General features: G+C 39.8%; 1 protein-coding gene across 2 annotated transcripts in view; it reads left to right on the top strand.

Annotated features, from left to right (window-relative positions):
* The window catches only part of CA10 (carbonic anhydrase 10), a 151,084-nt gene that overhangs the window by 62,808 nt on the left and 73,645 nt on the right, over positions 1 to 14,631 (top strand). For both annotated transcript variants that reach the window (XM_063175791.1, XM_063175792.1), the window contains exon 4: positions 6,367 to 6,509. In XM_063175791.1, coding sequence (XP_063031861.1) covers positions 6,367 to 6,509 — 143 coding nt within the window. The remainder of the gene's footprint in view (positions 1 to 6,366; positions 6,510 to 14,631) is intronic.

Below are 14,631 nucleotides of genomic sequence, written 5' to 3'. Positions count from 1 at the left end.
AAGCCACAGAAAGAAAATTTCACATGGTTATTGCTTTTCAAACTCAGCAGCACTGGTCAGATAAGCAGCATTTTTTGTGATGCCATGAGATTGACACTGAGCCATGCAGACACCCACCAGTTAGAGAAACAGTTGGATGAGGAGCGCTCTGAAAAGATCACTGCTGTGCTAAACAGCTTTTCAGAGTTTGTGGAGTTGCTAGTTGAAAATAACAAAGGGTCCTGCTTGCAGTGCTGTTTGAGCTAACCTTGAGCACACCTGACTTTCACAGCTCAGTTACTCCTGTGTCACAGTGTTTTTGTGCACTGTGGGCAACAGAGCAGCACAGTCCCAAACTCTGTCTTACATCCAAGAGGGAGCATCCACTCCTTTCCCATTCCCTGCATCCATTCCCGCTGCTGCACTCAGAGCAGAGTTGATCTTGTCCCCGGGTTGCTGCTGTGAGTTGTGGTGTTCTGCCCTCTGGCTCACAACTCCTTGAGCTGCGTTCAAGGCATCCCCTGAGCAGCCTGTCCTGGGAGTCTGCTCTCTGCCTTGGAGCTCAGCCCTGCTTTAGGACACAGCCCCCACCATGGTCCAGCTCTGGCTCCTTGGTGTCACCCCTGGCCTGTTCTCCCCTGTCACAGACATCTTTTGTGAAAAATCCTTTCTTTAGGATTTTTCCCCCTTCTGAGAAGCTGAGAGGCCTCAGCAAAAAAAATGTAAACAATGGTTATCTGCTGCTGTGGAATGCAACAGGTGGATCCGTGATTGGTCTCCTGTGGATGTTTGGATTTACTGACCACTCACGGCAGAGCTGGGTCTCTGTCTCTGCTGGGGCACAGCCCTTTGTTATTGATTCCTTTTCTATTCTTAGCTTAGCTAGCCTTCTGAGAACTTTCTCTCTATTCTTTTTAGTATAGTCATAATGTAATATATATCATAAAATAATGAACCAAGCCTTCTGAACATGAAGTCAACATTCTCGTCTCTCTTCAGCCTGAAAACCCTTGCAAGCCCTGTGACACTCCCCCATCCACCCTCTGAGCCATATCCAAGGAGACTGCAGACCCTGCACTCATGGGAAGCACAAAGCAGATCCTGCCCATTTCAGCGCCCCAGCACAACACACAAATCATTTAAGAGCACATGATCTGCCCTCTCTTGGCTAATTTTTGGTGGAATAGTTAAGGCAATACCTTGGAATGGTTTAACTCAGCACTTGAACTGAGTTTTCCTAGATAAGGATTTCACTGTCTGCTGGGGCTGGGTGCCACATGCTGTGTGTACAATAGGTGGTCAGGGAAACAGGGACTAGATTCTGTCCCAAAAGAAATATCAGACTTTGAGAGTCTTCACTACAAAAAGGAAAATGGATCATTCAGTGAAGGATCAATCACTGCCCAGCAATTACCTGAATAATTTGTTGTAGTCTCTGAGGGGAAGCCAAGGTTTCTTTCCATTCCAAAGTATTTTGTAGTTCTGACTCTGTTTAGAGTTGTGGCTTGGCAGGACCAGGTCGGACTTCTAAGAGATCAGGATTGCCCAGACAACATTTTTTCCAGCCTGTGAGTAATTTTATCAAGTCAGCTGTGCTCACTTCTGGCCTTTCCAAGAATAATCAAACTTACAGTTTTGTAATCTCACTACAGAAGCAGCATTCCCAGGCAGAGCCAGAGCCCTGTGGGATAGGGTCAGAGAAATCTGATTTCTCCAGAAAACACCAGAGCAGGGAACATCACTGTTCCTGTCTTGAATAGTCATTACAGACACAAACTGCAGCACTCAGTGCTGAACTCTGTGCTGGCTCCCCACTTGTCTTTGCAAGTCAGCAGAGGCTGGACATTTCTGCCTCCCGGCTGTCATTAACTGCAGGAGCCTTGTGGGAAACCAAAATAGTGCAGAGCTACAAGTAATTCTTGAGGGGATGCTATTACACACAAAAATGCCTTTGAGAATGGGACTTGTTATCCTCTTCTGAGTGCTCCTTACACCTGCCTTCTCCAAACTGAATCCCCTAATGCCCTGCAGTTCCAGAGTGAGATGCTCAGTAAACCCATTCTAATAAAGGATGCACCAGCAGGCATGCACTGGATTTGGCAATAAATAGTTAAATTCCAACTTAATACATGAAAGTTATGTTTATTTTAGTAACAGTATACTGTAAGGCATAGGGGTGTGTAGAAAAAGCATTTTCGATAGAATAAATATGCTGCCTTTTGTTTTTTGTTTTTTTTTGTTCCTAGTTTAACTTATATTTTTCAGCAGAAGGATCGATAGTAACCCAAAGACATTAAAATAAAGCTGAATCTACAGAATAGAGCTCAAGGTATCTGCTGGATAAGCAGTCTTTTCCCTTAAAACAATAAGTTTCGAATTACTTTTCTCTGAACAACTTTTTCTATTCAATTTCATCTGTTTGAGGCTTTCTTCACCTTTCTTCTGGATCTTCTTTAAAGTCTTACATCTCACTCATCCTGTCTCAGAACAGTTACTCATTTTAACAGCACAGCCTTAGTCCCCAGTTCTACAAGCATGAGCCACAAAAAAACCCAAAGACGAAGAACATGTGAAGAGGAAAGATTAGAGATCACAGGATAGCTCAAAATCTGGGTTTCCTGCATTTTAATGCAAAGTCGCATTTCAGGTCCAGAACGACCATGACAGCTTTTTTTTGCCTTTCAACTTTTTCCCTTTCAGTCTACGCTTCAACTCCAGGCTGAACTCCCCCTGTTTTCCACCCCCCAAATTGCAGTGAGTGCCAGGCAAATGCTCTCAGCTGTGTCTGTGCCTGGTTTGAGGGAAATCTGTTGAACCCTGTTGGTGATTGATGGCTGACCAGGCTTGGTTAGAAATGCCCAGCGGAGTGGCAGTAATTCATGGCAGCTCATTGGGCACTGGAAGTGGGCCCAGTGTCCCACTCAAAGGCAGGCAGGGCACAGGTCCAGCCCATACGGACTGGGCGTGGAAAAGAGGGAGAGGATGCTGCTGTCCTCCCCGTTCTCATTTTTAGTTCATTTGCCAAGAAGGATTTCCCTTACCCAAGACTGGCACTTTAATGAACAATCTGTGCCAGCTCCACTAAACATCCCAGTTGCTTTTTAACCTTTAAACCAAACTGTTCTTTAATCTGTTTTCATTTCCAATTTTTTTTGCCGTAGTTGTGCTAAATCTTTCACCAACAGGACCTTCACTCATATTACATGGAAAAACCCATTTCCTCCAAAACTATAGTATCTTTTTGACTAGAGTGAGAGAGAAACACGTTATCTTCTCAGAAATTTAGTGACCCTGACCCTAGAAGGGTTACCTGCTTAGTTTTGGACCTGGATATACCTCTCCCTCTAGGTGCTCCTTTCTACTTCTGCCACATGAATAATGAAAAGGGAAAAGTCAATATGAGAACCATCTGTAAATACCTCTACAAGCAGCTGACCTATATTTTTCAGAAGCATTAGTGTTTGATTGTATAGTTTTAGTATGTGTGAACTCACCAGAGGGTGGCAGAGAAAAATGTAATTACATACTGTTGTATACCTACTCTTTATCCCTAGCTGACATAATTTATAGAAGTGAATTAGTCTGGTTTAATCACTGTAGTGAAAGGAGTGGTACTGTGTTCTACACTTGTAGCCTAAATTTGTAGATAAAAATAAGCAAAAGCTTTGCAGGGCCAGAGGTCACTCATTTTGATTGGTAAATACTTTTTCCCAGGTAATGTAACTCTTAATTTAAGAAAATGTTTAATCAGGCATAAATAAGCTGCTATAATTTACAAGGTAAATTCGAGAGGGTATTGCATGATGTCTTTATTAAAAGCATAGCAGAAAATAGCCACTTTTTAAAAGACAATATCATGCCAGAATCTCAAAACCTCATTTTCCCCTTCCTGTTTTCTGTTATCTCTCATTTAACAAGTGCAGTGGTTGAACGTTTTGTGTCATTGAGAATTCTTCATACAGAGGGAAGATGACATTTGAATGGACCAGTTTGGAATTAGCAGTATAGAATGTGATGCTGCTGGAGTTCTTTAAAATTTTAATTTTTTATATGTTTCAAGATTTATTGCTAAATTTTTAAAGTTTTTTACTATCTCTTGAATAATGGTAATGCTGTCTTACTCTGGAGGATATATTTCAGCTGTCAACACTTTGCTGCTAAAAAGAAAACAGAACACTTTCAGTTCTCAAATTTGAAGCCATTGTGATAGTGTCTAATATTACTGCAGTCTGGAGATTTCTGTGACCAATTACTGAGATGAATGTCATTGTATACTCTGTCATTTCTTTGGTGTCCCTGATTTATCTCTCAAAGCCTTTATGACTTTACCTTTGGCTTTTATGTAGAGGCAGAGCAGGTCATGTGGTAATCCAGAGGAATTGGTATGATAATTTTTTTCAAGCTGAGTAGGTGGAAATAATTAATGCACTGCTTTATTGATGTACACAGATTACTGATTCTCTCTGTGGTTCCAATTTCCAGCCTCAATAAAGTAGCTTGAGATTTTATCTGAGGTACCAGTAATTACACAGGGCAAGAATAGTCACTGCACAAATAGAATCTTTTATGGTGTTTTATGCCATTGCCAGGGCCAGTGCTAAGGCTTAAAAATATAAACAAAGATGTGCTGATGGATAAGTTGACACTTTTCATTTAAATTCCTGAACTCTGGAGAAACTTAAATTCAGAGAATCTGTGCTCTTGGAAGTTGAGCAAACTTCAAAGAGAAATTTACAGGCTTGGTGCAGTAAAACAGAAATAACCTGACTGTCCTGCCTAGACTTCAGCTCGTGTCATTGACAGGGATCATAGCAGATACCTGGGTAAAAACAAGCACCTATAAAAATAAACACCATAAAAATTGGATCACATTTGCCGCTTTTTGTCTCTCCAGGACTGGTGCAGATTTTAAGCAAGGATTTTGGCAGTTCACATCACTGTGGTATTCATCCTACAGTTCTGTCTGACCTGAATGAATTTGTTAATTTTATCTGTTTATACTAAAAGTCACTTTTCTGATGCTTGATTCTGAGACAGTTGCTCAGATTCATTCCTCATAAAAGAGCTCCCGTGTGGGAACATCCCTTGACACCATTTTGTGAGCAGTAAGGAAAAGAATTCATACAGTTTTACTGACACATAATGCTTCCTGTGCTGCTCTTACAACCTGATCACCAGCTGGTCCAACACACTCAGCCTGTGTCCTTGCTTCTCATACTCTTAAAAAAGTCATTAGCGGCTTTTAGGACCCTTGGAAATTGTTCTTTGATATCTTCTTCTGGCATGTCTTATTTTAGTTTCTTATTTAACTGGTCAGAGTTTATCACCTTTTCCTTTTTTCTTATTTGGACAGCATTTTTTGAAAATGCTCCCTTACTTCCAGCCACCCTATTTTATTTGAAATTTTCTGGCTTCTGTCCCCTGTTTAAACAAAGGCTCAAAACAACCCAGAACACCTTAATTCTGGTGGCAATTTAAATAAGATTCTTCATTTCAATTTGGTTCTTCACTGGCTTACAGAAAAATCAACTACACAAGGTTTTTCATTCCTAAAGAGATGTGAATTCATTGTAGTGGGATATCTGTTACACAGTCATCAAATCACTAAGGTTGGGAAAGACCTCTGAGATAATAGAACCCTTCACCCAACACCCCAGACCCACAACTAAACCATGACCAAACACCAAACCAAGCACCAAACCTACAAATTTTTTGGATGCTAAAAGTGTTGCTTCTATAGTTGCTGCTAAAGCAGAGTCCTCGCCTCTAGTCGTTTCAAACTGGATACTTGTCCACAGCCCTTCCAGGACCCAGATCTTTTGAGTCCAGCATGATTTTTTATTGCAGACAGGCAATTCAGGTGTCATAAACAGTACACACCTTTCCCAGTTCCTATCCTGGGAAAACTGTTGGCTCCTCTCAGCACAAATGCAGACTGTTCCCTGCAGGCTATACCATTCTGCCTGACTGCCAGCTTGCTGTCCCTATGGAAGGACATCCTTCTGGGACACCTTTCTCTCATTGCTTTCCTCTAGAGAGGGGAGGCTCATGTCTATTTCAGCAAATCCTTGGTACTCATCACCAGAATAGCTCTCAATTCTTCCATTATTTTTCTAGCTGCTTCCTAGCTGTTTTGCATGGGATTATATCAAAGAGGAAAAGAACTAATCCACCTTCTTTCCTGATACAAAATTATGTGAAATCATATGTTTTGGTCTTGTTGTATGAAGTTTTACATTTCAGATGCAAGATGAATTTGCCTGTTTTCAGTTTCAAAGTGTGTGTACAGACAATTGGACAAGATTAATTTCCTGGCCATCTGCCTGGCATGCACTGCCACAATCTTTCCAGACTTCCATTAAACTTACACTTTCTTGTATTTTGCAGTACCCTCCTTTTGGGGTTTGGTGAACTCAGCTTGGAATCTTTGCTCTGTTGGGAAAAGACAGTCACCTGTCAATATTGAAACCAGCCATATGATTTTTGATCCCTTCCTAACTCCTCTTCGCCTAAACACAGGGGGAAGAAAGGTAGGTGGTCTCTGTTCTGGTCTATAAAATAAATGGAGTTTGTAGATTTAAAAAAACCAAATTGCTACATTTTTATTTTCTAAAGCATTTACTTTTATCTGTCAGCTCTGAGGCAGAATAACAATGTAGCATGTTTTAAAGATTGTCCTCAAATCACTGAGCTAATCAATTCTGTTTATCCAGCTGAAGGATTGATATTTGAATTCTGAAATTATTTTATACATAAAACATCTTGAACCTTTTAGCAGTCTTGGCAATACTCATTAGTTTATAATGGTTTTGTGTTGCTTTTCTTATGTTGGGGTGCCTAAAAGGGTATTTTAAAGTATTTATTGCTTGTTCCATGCAGGCAGTTGTCTCTTACCCAACCTGTGTGTTGTAAATGATCAAATCATTTATCTGGATGGTCAAAAGACATAGTTTGGATCTTACAACATTTTATACATTAATAGCATGAATTATCTCTACCATATACTACATGTGTTACAGACCAGTGTAACACAGGTTGGGTAAGACCATGCAGGTGAAAAGGCACTGTGAATTACAGTATTGGAGCAAGTAGAGACTCCAACAAAAGGTTTTTGAAAATTATTTATCTTCTCTTGTTGTCATGACAAATGAGATATGAGATGTCCACTGGAAACAGTGTGACATTCTAGGAATTGCTCTGTTCTTCCCATGGAAGTCCTGGTGGCACATGTGCAAATACATCAGAATTTATCTGGGCTTTATCACAGAAATGCTGAAATGGTGATGTTGTTACTACTGGAAGACAGTAATGCTTCCAACTGTGGCTCAAATTTCAGGATAATATCTACATTTTGCTTTTTAAATGGAAATGTGTAGAGGTTTTTTGTTTTGATTAAAAAAAATCCCAAAAACTAAAAAACCAAAACTTAGAGTTTTGATGACTGCTATGTACAGTCATCAAAAGGCTTACACATTTCATATAATTTATAAATTACAGAATGACAAAACATGAAATTCAAGGACATGGAAGCTGTCAGTGACTCAGATGCAGGAGGTTCAGAATATTCAATGCCTTCAGCAGTTCTAAGAAGTCAGCTGGGTTTTCGTACCAGCTCACAGTGAAGCAAACGTCTGATTATTGATAAAATTTGGAGGCACTGAGAGAGTGGGAGATGCTGTATCAGTGATGAGGTTTTTACTGATAAAAACGAGAGCAGGCTCCTGGTACTGAAGTGATTTCATCATTTATTATAATAAAAAGAAAGGCCCAAAGCAAGGGGGCCCAGGCCAAGCAGGAGCGTTCCCGTTGAGGAAGGTGCAGTGCCGGCACTGGGGCTGCTCAGCAGCGATGGCCCCGATGTCCCAGATGGAGTGGCAAGGATTCAGTGGGTCAGAAGCCCCTTTTTATCCTGTTTTTTGTCCCTTTGGATTGGTTTCTTTTTGGATCCTTCATTTGCATGAAGGTTTAAGGTGCTTGATTGGCCCATTACAGTTCTGTCCAGGCTGGCTCGTTTCGCTGAGGGCTGATGCACTTTGCTAAGGTGTGTTATGGTAAGTTGAGTACCATATTTCCTATAACTATCCTTTTAACCCCTTTACAATATAATAACTGAACTAACAGTACATGCTTAATGATCTATCAACTATTTTACAACAATTTCTAACCTATTTTTAACACCTACCTTGCTCACAAATACTGCCGCCGATGACCTTCTATCATGCTACAAGAACAGGATTTGTTCTTGTTGTGATTTGTCTTGAGAGACTTCCAAAATGGTTAAAGCAAAATTCTCCTCTGAGAAAAAAGATTGCAATTTTGATACCTTATGAAAAATTCTTTGTTCATTCTTTGCTTCACTGAGGATTTGATTTGGCAGGTAGTGTATTTGTGTTCACTTCCTCAGTAATGTTTTTTGTATGTTAAAAATAGAGGTGTGTTTCATATGGGCTGAAACACTTCAGCTCTCAGCACTCAGAACCAATTGCTGTGGCAGCCAGGGAATTTCTTGAAGAAGATTTGACTGTGATTATGCTGTATATGAAAGGGTTTTATGGAACTGATCCTAAGAAAAATAATGAATAAATAAAAAAGGGATTTGATGTGGTTTCAAATCAAAGTTATAATAAGCTAGCTTACATGCACAGTGAACAAGAAAGACAGCTACTTGCACACAGTCACAATAATAAACCTCTTTTGGAGAAGGGGCTGGGAGGAGACTCAAGCTGGAAGAGAGAGCAAGATGGAAGGAAATACTCAGTTCAGTTGTTCTTGGAACAGTAATTTCAAATTCCTAACAATTTCTTTTTGCTATTAATTTAGAAGTTCAATTTTATCAGGATTAAAAAATATTTATTTAATTTTGAATGCAACATATCTACTTCATGTGCTTCACTTTGGAAATTAGCTTCATCCACAGGAACAGAATCCAAGACCAATCTATAATCACTGACTTAATATCTCCTCTTACTCCTTTCACACCTTGCCACTGCTTTCCCCATGGCTTTATTTTTAGTGGGGAACATTGGTTAATTTCTGTAAACTAGTTACCTGTTTAGTTCTCCCTTCTCACCTTGGCAGACCAAAAGTGTTCTATTCCCCTACAGAATTTGTGTCTAAAATTTCCATTTAATCACATCCCTTTCTAGTTCCTTTAAATTATTTTATTTCAGTGTTTGTAGTGAAAGCCTTCTAGTAAACCAGATTGAGACTTTCCTGCTATTTTTTGGACTGCTTGGAAATAAAGGAATATTTTTCTTTCTCCTTAAGAGAAGAAATTATCTGATAGGAGGGTATAAAGGACATCATCACTGTTTTCCTACAAGGGGAGAAAAGCCCAATCTGTGTCTATTCATAGGCAAACGGGTATTGTTCTCTTGCTGCCTTCAGGAATTTCAACATTCCAAAGTAGACATCTGTCCCTGGGCTGCTCCTGGTCTGAGACTTGTTTGGATTTCACAATCTTTATAAAATACATTCTTTTATAGCATGAATTATTTCTAACATATATCACAGGAGTAAAAGGGATGGCAGGGCTATTTGCCAAATATTTATACCTCTTTGATCCACTTTTTTGCAATAAGGATGCAGTGACCCATGATGTATTACTTTTTGTGCTGTCCAACGATTTTAGGGCAGTATCAGGTCACACATTTACAATTCAAGCACCATCAGTTATTCTGAGTTGTGCTCTTATTCTGTATCTGTGATTCTCCATTTCCTGAGAAAGTGGCTTAGCAGGTCCTGAAGCCTTGAGTGTCATTGACACAGATAATTGGATTTCAAGATTCAGAACCTCGGCGCAAGATATTTAGTGAGTTTACATGCAGAAGAAGAAATGCTGCTTTTGAGGAAACTCCCCAGGTTCCAGTTCTCTCTCAGGCCCAGCTTTGTCTCTTAGTTATCCATTTTAATGAATTTACCAAGCAGTCAATTTCAGATAAACAGCCCTTTCTGATAAACAATGCCAATCCTCATTCATTTGCAAATCGCACTCCTCCATGTCACAAAGAATGGCATCCTTTTACTTTCTCTGCTCTTTTTGCCTTGTATTCACTTGAGCACCAAAGCAATCAGCACAGCAGAAAATCTTATATTCAGGCAGGAAGCACCTTGGATTTCAATCTCCAAAGCAGGGATTTCCAGCCTGTCATGGGTGATTGTGGTGGATGAAAAAACCACTCCACTTCCCACTGACCTGGTCCTTTGCTGGGCCTCCTTCCTCAATCCACCTCTGCAGCAAGAGCTCTGCCTTTGTCCCCCAATTTCTGTCCCTTGCCTTTCTGTAGCCCATCTGACTTTGGTCTCCTGGTTCTCTGTGGACCTGATTTCAAAAGCCCCATTTCCAGAATTCTTTAAGACTCAGTACAGTTCTTGGCCATACATTTTTTTATTTTTTTCTTGTAAAAACATGTTGAGCAGCAGCATTTGCTTTAGACAGCAAGTGCATCCCTGCCAAGTAATTAAACCTTGCCACATCAGTGCCCTTATGTCTTATGAGTCATTTTAGGTCACACTCAAGGACTGAAATTGTTGCCTAAAGCAGGTAAAGTTCTGTTTAAAACCATTTTATTTTTAAGGCAAGCCAGGACATTATACCTGATGTTGATCCCTGGGGAAATAAAAGGAATTGATGTCTGCTGGCCAAGGACTGTTATTCTGTAGCTCAGTGTGCATAAATGAAAGTTAATCAGCAAGATCCACACATCTGCCTGCTCATATGGGGCATTAATGAATATAATCATGTATTTAAATTAATATTCATATAAATAATTGGTTCATTCTATACATTACAAGATAATGGCTACATTCAGCAGCTTCTAAACTAAAACAGGGTAGGAGAAAAGAGATTTATGGATTGAAATCAGTTAAATGGTTTCTCTGCCAGTTAGTTCTGATTCCATGCTGTTCAATCAATTCAGAGTATTACTAGCATTTTTCTCAAGAGTGCAATATATGACAACTGCCAAGGTTTGCTTTGGTGATTACTAAAAGGACAGATACTGGTATGAACCATATTTCAGCACTGCAGGAATATAAAAAATTAAATGTTATAAATGGTCCAGGAGGAATGGATAGCAATAAGACATCAATGTTATCTGTAAACTGACTTGTGATATACTTTTAGAGGTCTTAGTAATCATTTTTGATGTAGAGTAGCTTTGGGAAGTCAAAAGTCTGAGGCAAACATAAAAAACTTCAAAAACTTTAATGAATAAAAAACGAAGCATAGTATTGCTGCTTAAAGAGTTGTTTACCATTTCTAATTCTTCTACAGTTCTGCGTGCTCTGCGTGTTAGTGAGTGAACTTGCAGTGGAACCAGCAGGTTAAAGTAACTTGTTTTTTCACCCTCAATATGGAATTTAAAACAGGAAAAAAATGCTGGTTTTTTTTTCAGATGTAGACTGCAGACTTTGATGTTAGTAGATCATGCATAAGGGAAAACAAGTTCAGGATCTGCACCTTACTTTATTTCAGGACCTTTCTTTCCTTACTGCTTCAGTGTCCATGAGATTGCATCAGTTTGGGATATGTGAAGTCTCAGATGGGCATCTTGGTGTGTTCTCAGTTTCTGGTTGTCTCTGACACAGAACACCCATGGAATGAGTCCTGGACAGGCACAAGAATGTACTTCTGCAGCTTCTTCGGTGCTCTGCTTGACATTTAATCTTGTCTGGTGCCATAAAACAAGCTCACTTACCTGCCTTGGGAAGTTTCCTGGGCGATCTCAGACCCGGAGAACGATTCCCTCCATGAACAGCGTTGTGCTCTGATGTTGAGCTTGGGATATGATCTCAGTTGGGCAGGAGGACATTTCAGATCATGTTACTGTCTCTCAGGTGTAGTTATGCAGCGGTTCAAAGCAGACCATGGTGTCCTTGCAAAGGTGTACCCTTTTTTATTTGGAAATGCACTCTCTGGATGTCATCAGAAACATCAACAGGATCTGCTTTTCTGGACATTGGGCAGCAGATCCATTAGAAGGTTAAAGATGTTCTTGAAGCTGGGCTAACAGATCCCAACCAAAGGCCTTGCCCATCCTTTCTCCTTCCTTATGTTTATTTAAATAAGTTGCTTTCCAGTTTTCAGTTCCTAATGATGAGACTTAGAAAAAAAAAAAAAAAAGACTGGAGCAGCAGCTGGCCCACAGCTACAGTTTGATATATTCAAAAGAATTTTCAAATTTGCCCACTTTATTCTTAATGCCCCTTTCCTATTTTCTAGTAGACCCTATGCGCTGCATTGATAGTATCTTATTTGGATTTATTTCATCCTGCACTTAGGTCTATTTATAAACCTAGATATTTATTTCAAGCCTTGCAGAAGTAGAAGTAACATATATCTTGTCTGTGTACATGATTCTCTACTTGGGGTTATAGTCATCGGTATGAAAAAGGCTGAAGATTTTTTTCTCTCACACTGATCCTGCTGTTATACTAAAAGTGTGCAGGTCTCCTCACACCATATGCTTTAAATGAAATATAATTTTGTATTTTAGCACTGTTAAATCACATTTCCCGGACTCAAAAATTATGATTCTTTGCTTTTTTTTCTTGTTACAAACATTAATAAATGTATGATGTATTGAAATGCAATAATAGATATATATATATGTGTGTATATATATATATGTTATTTAAAGTGTGTATTTTTGACACAACTTCAGTGAAATATTGTTAACTGAGAGCCCACTCTAATGGATGGGGATGTTCAATGTCATTTTGTACAGAGAATTTGAATCATATTACCAAGGTCAGGATATCTGGGGAAGGCGCAGGCATATCCAAGGTTCAGTTGCCACCAGTTCATGAGGCAAAAGCCTTGCCATGCTAAATAGAATTAATAAGAATCCACATCACTCTCCTCCTGGAAAATCCTGACCTCAGCATTTACAAGTCTGTGTTTGCAGTGTAATGGCAAACTGCATTTTCTGCAATTTCTGTATATCAAAGATTACTTTTTCTTCTCAGAAAGCAAATGTTAGTTACCTGTTATGGTCAGTCCATCCTTTAGGATGGTGATGTTCAACATTTAAGCAGCTCTGTTGCTACTGTGGCTACTAGTGGCTGCCATCCCCTGTGGCTGAAATGGCTCTGGAATTCTGAAAGTGTGAATTAGGGTGTGAGTGGGAACTTGGTAATGTGTGTAAGGTGCCTGCTGCCCATCTGGGAAGGTGCCACGCTTTGGCTGAGGCTGTTTGTGGCAGCAAGGTGCTGATCTGGCTTTCCAAAGAGCTCTGCTGGTGCCAGCTGTGAAGTGGGAGCTGTCAAGGCCTCACAAATTGAACCTAGCCATTGAGGAAGTGAGGGGAAAGGTTCATTTTTATTTTTTTTTTTTTTAATTTTTTCCTCACTTTCATCCCAAATGGTTAAATCAAGAAATCACCAGATATTCAGCAGATATTTCTGCCTTGCAGCTGGAGTGGGTACTGTGTTAAAGACACGCGTCAGTTGTGCTGTGAGATAAATGACACTGATGCCATTCCCGGTTCTGAGTAGCATTTGATGCTGGAGAGAAGTGCAAGTTCAGTTTTTCTCATCCCAGAAGTGTCAATCTGTGATGGTTGAAAACTGAAGCAGGCATAGTTTGCTTATAGATGGAAGAATGAAACAACGTATTTTAGGATTAGAGGTTAGAAAGGAGCTTAAGGGGAAAAACTGAAAAATTTTTATCAATGAACTCTGTGTAATAATCAAAAAGAAATCTGTGGATCGGCATGGGATCTCGAGGGTGAAGGAGTGGGAGCATTTAAGCTGTGTGTCATCCAGCAGGCTGAGGGAAAACATCAGTAGATGGTTCTGCAGCAGAGGAGGAAAATGTACATAAATTTGGGGTATAAAACTGCTCTTACTATAAAGGACAGTGGGCTTATAGGGGTTTATAGGCCTTATAAGAAAACTGGAAAGATTAAATAATCCTTTTGCATGTACCCTTTTTTATTTGGTAAGTGTTGTTCCTGTACAGAAAGTGACAGAGTGTGGTAGCCGTGTCACTTAGTAAGTGTTTGAATCAGTAATTCTTTGTCTGTGTTATGTAATTTCCAACAGAATCAATTAGAACTTTTACCTCCAGCAAGGTATTTTTTATCAAGTCCTTGCTTGTATCCTGAACAACAACCAGACCCAAACTACCAGGGTAGGTCTGACAATGGACATTTTAGCTTTTAAGCTGGGAAAATAAGAAAATAAAGTTTAACTTGACTGCCAAAAATCATTGCGCAGTTTGGACTGGAGAATGTGAAGAAGATGATGAAAATAAGCATTTTCTAGAAGAAGAGAGTGTACTGCATTCTTATTCATTGTAAGAACTCAGTGCCACCCGTGTCAGGCAGGCTGTTCAGCAGGAGAGGATGTTTCACAGAGCACAGTAATATGTCATGCTGACACAGAGATGCATGTGGGATATACCCTGGGATGAGGAGGAAGGGGAAGGAAAAGAGTGGGCAAGGGCTAATAGGAACTAATTGTGTCTCTTTTCTGCCTGAAGATGTATAAAAAGAAATTATTAAAAAGAAAAAAGGAACAGCTTTAGCCTTTACTCCTTTATCCTTTCTTCTGTGTCCCAGCCAGCAGCTGGAGGCAACATACCAACACAGTAATTGGCTACTGATGATATTAAACCTGTGCACTCACATTTCTGTAGTCCCCCTTTTC

The sequence above is a fragment of the Melospiza melodia genome, chromosome 24 (genome assembly GCF_035770615.1).
Source record: "Melospiza melodia melodia isolate bMelMel2 chromosome 24, bMelMel2.pri, whole genome shotgun sequence".
In the NCBI taxonomy this organism is placed as follows: domain Eukaryota; kingdom Metazoa; phylum Chordata; class Aves; order Passeriformes; family Passerellidae; genus Melospiza; species Melospiza melodia.
The sequence above is the reverse complement of the archived record's forward strand: the minus strand, read 5'-3'. Positions and strand labels throughout refer to the sequence as shown.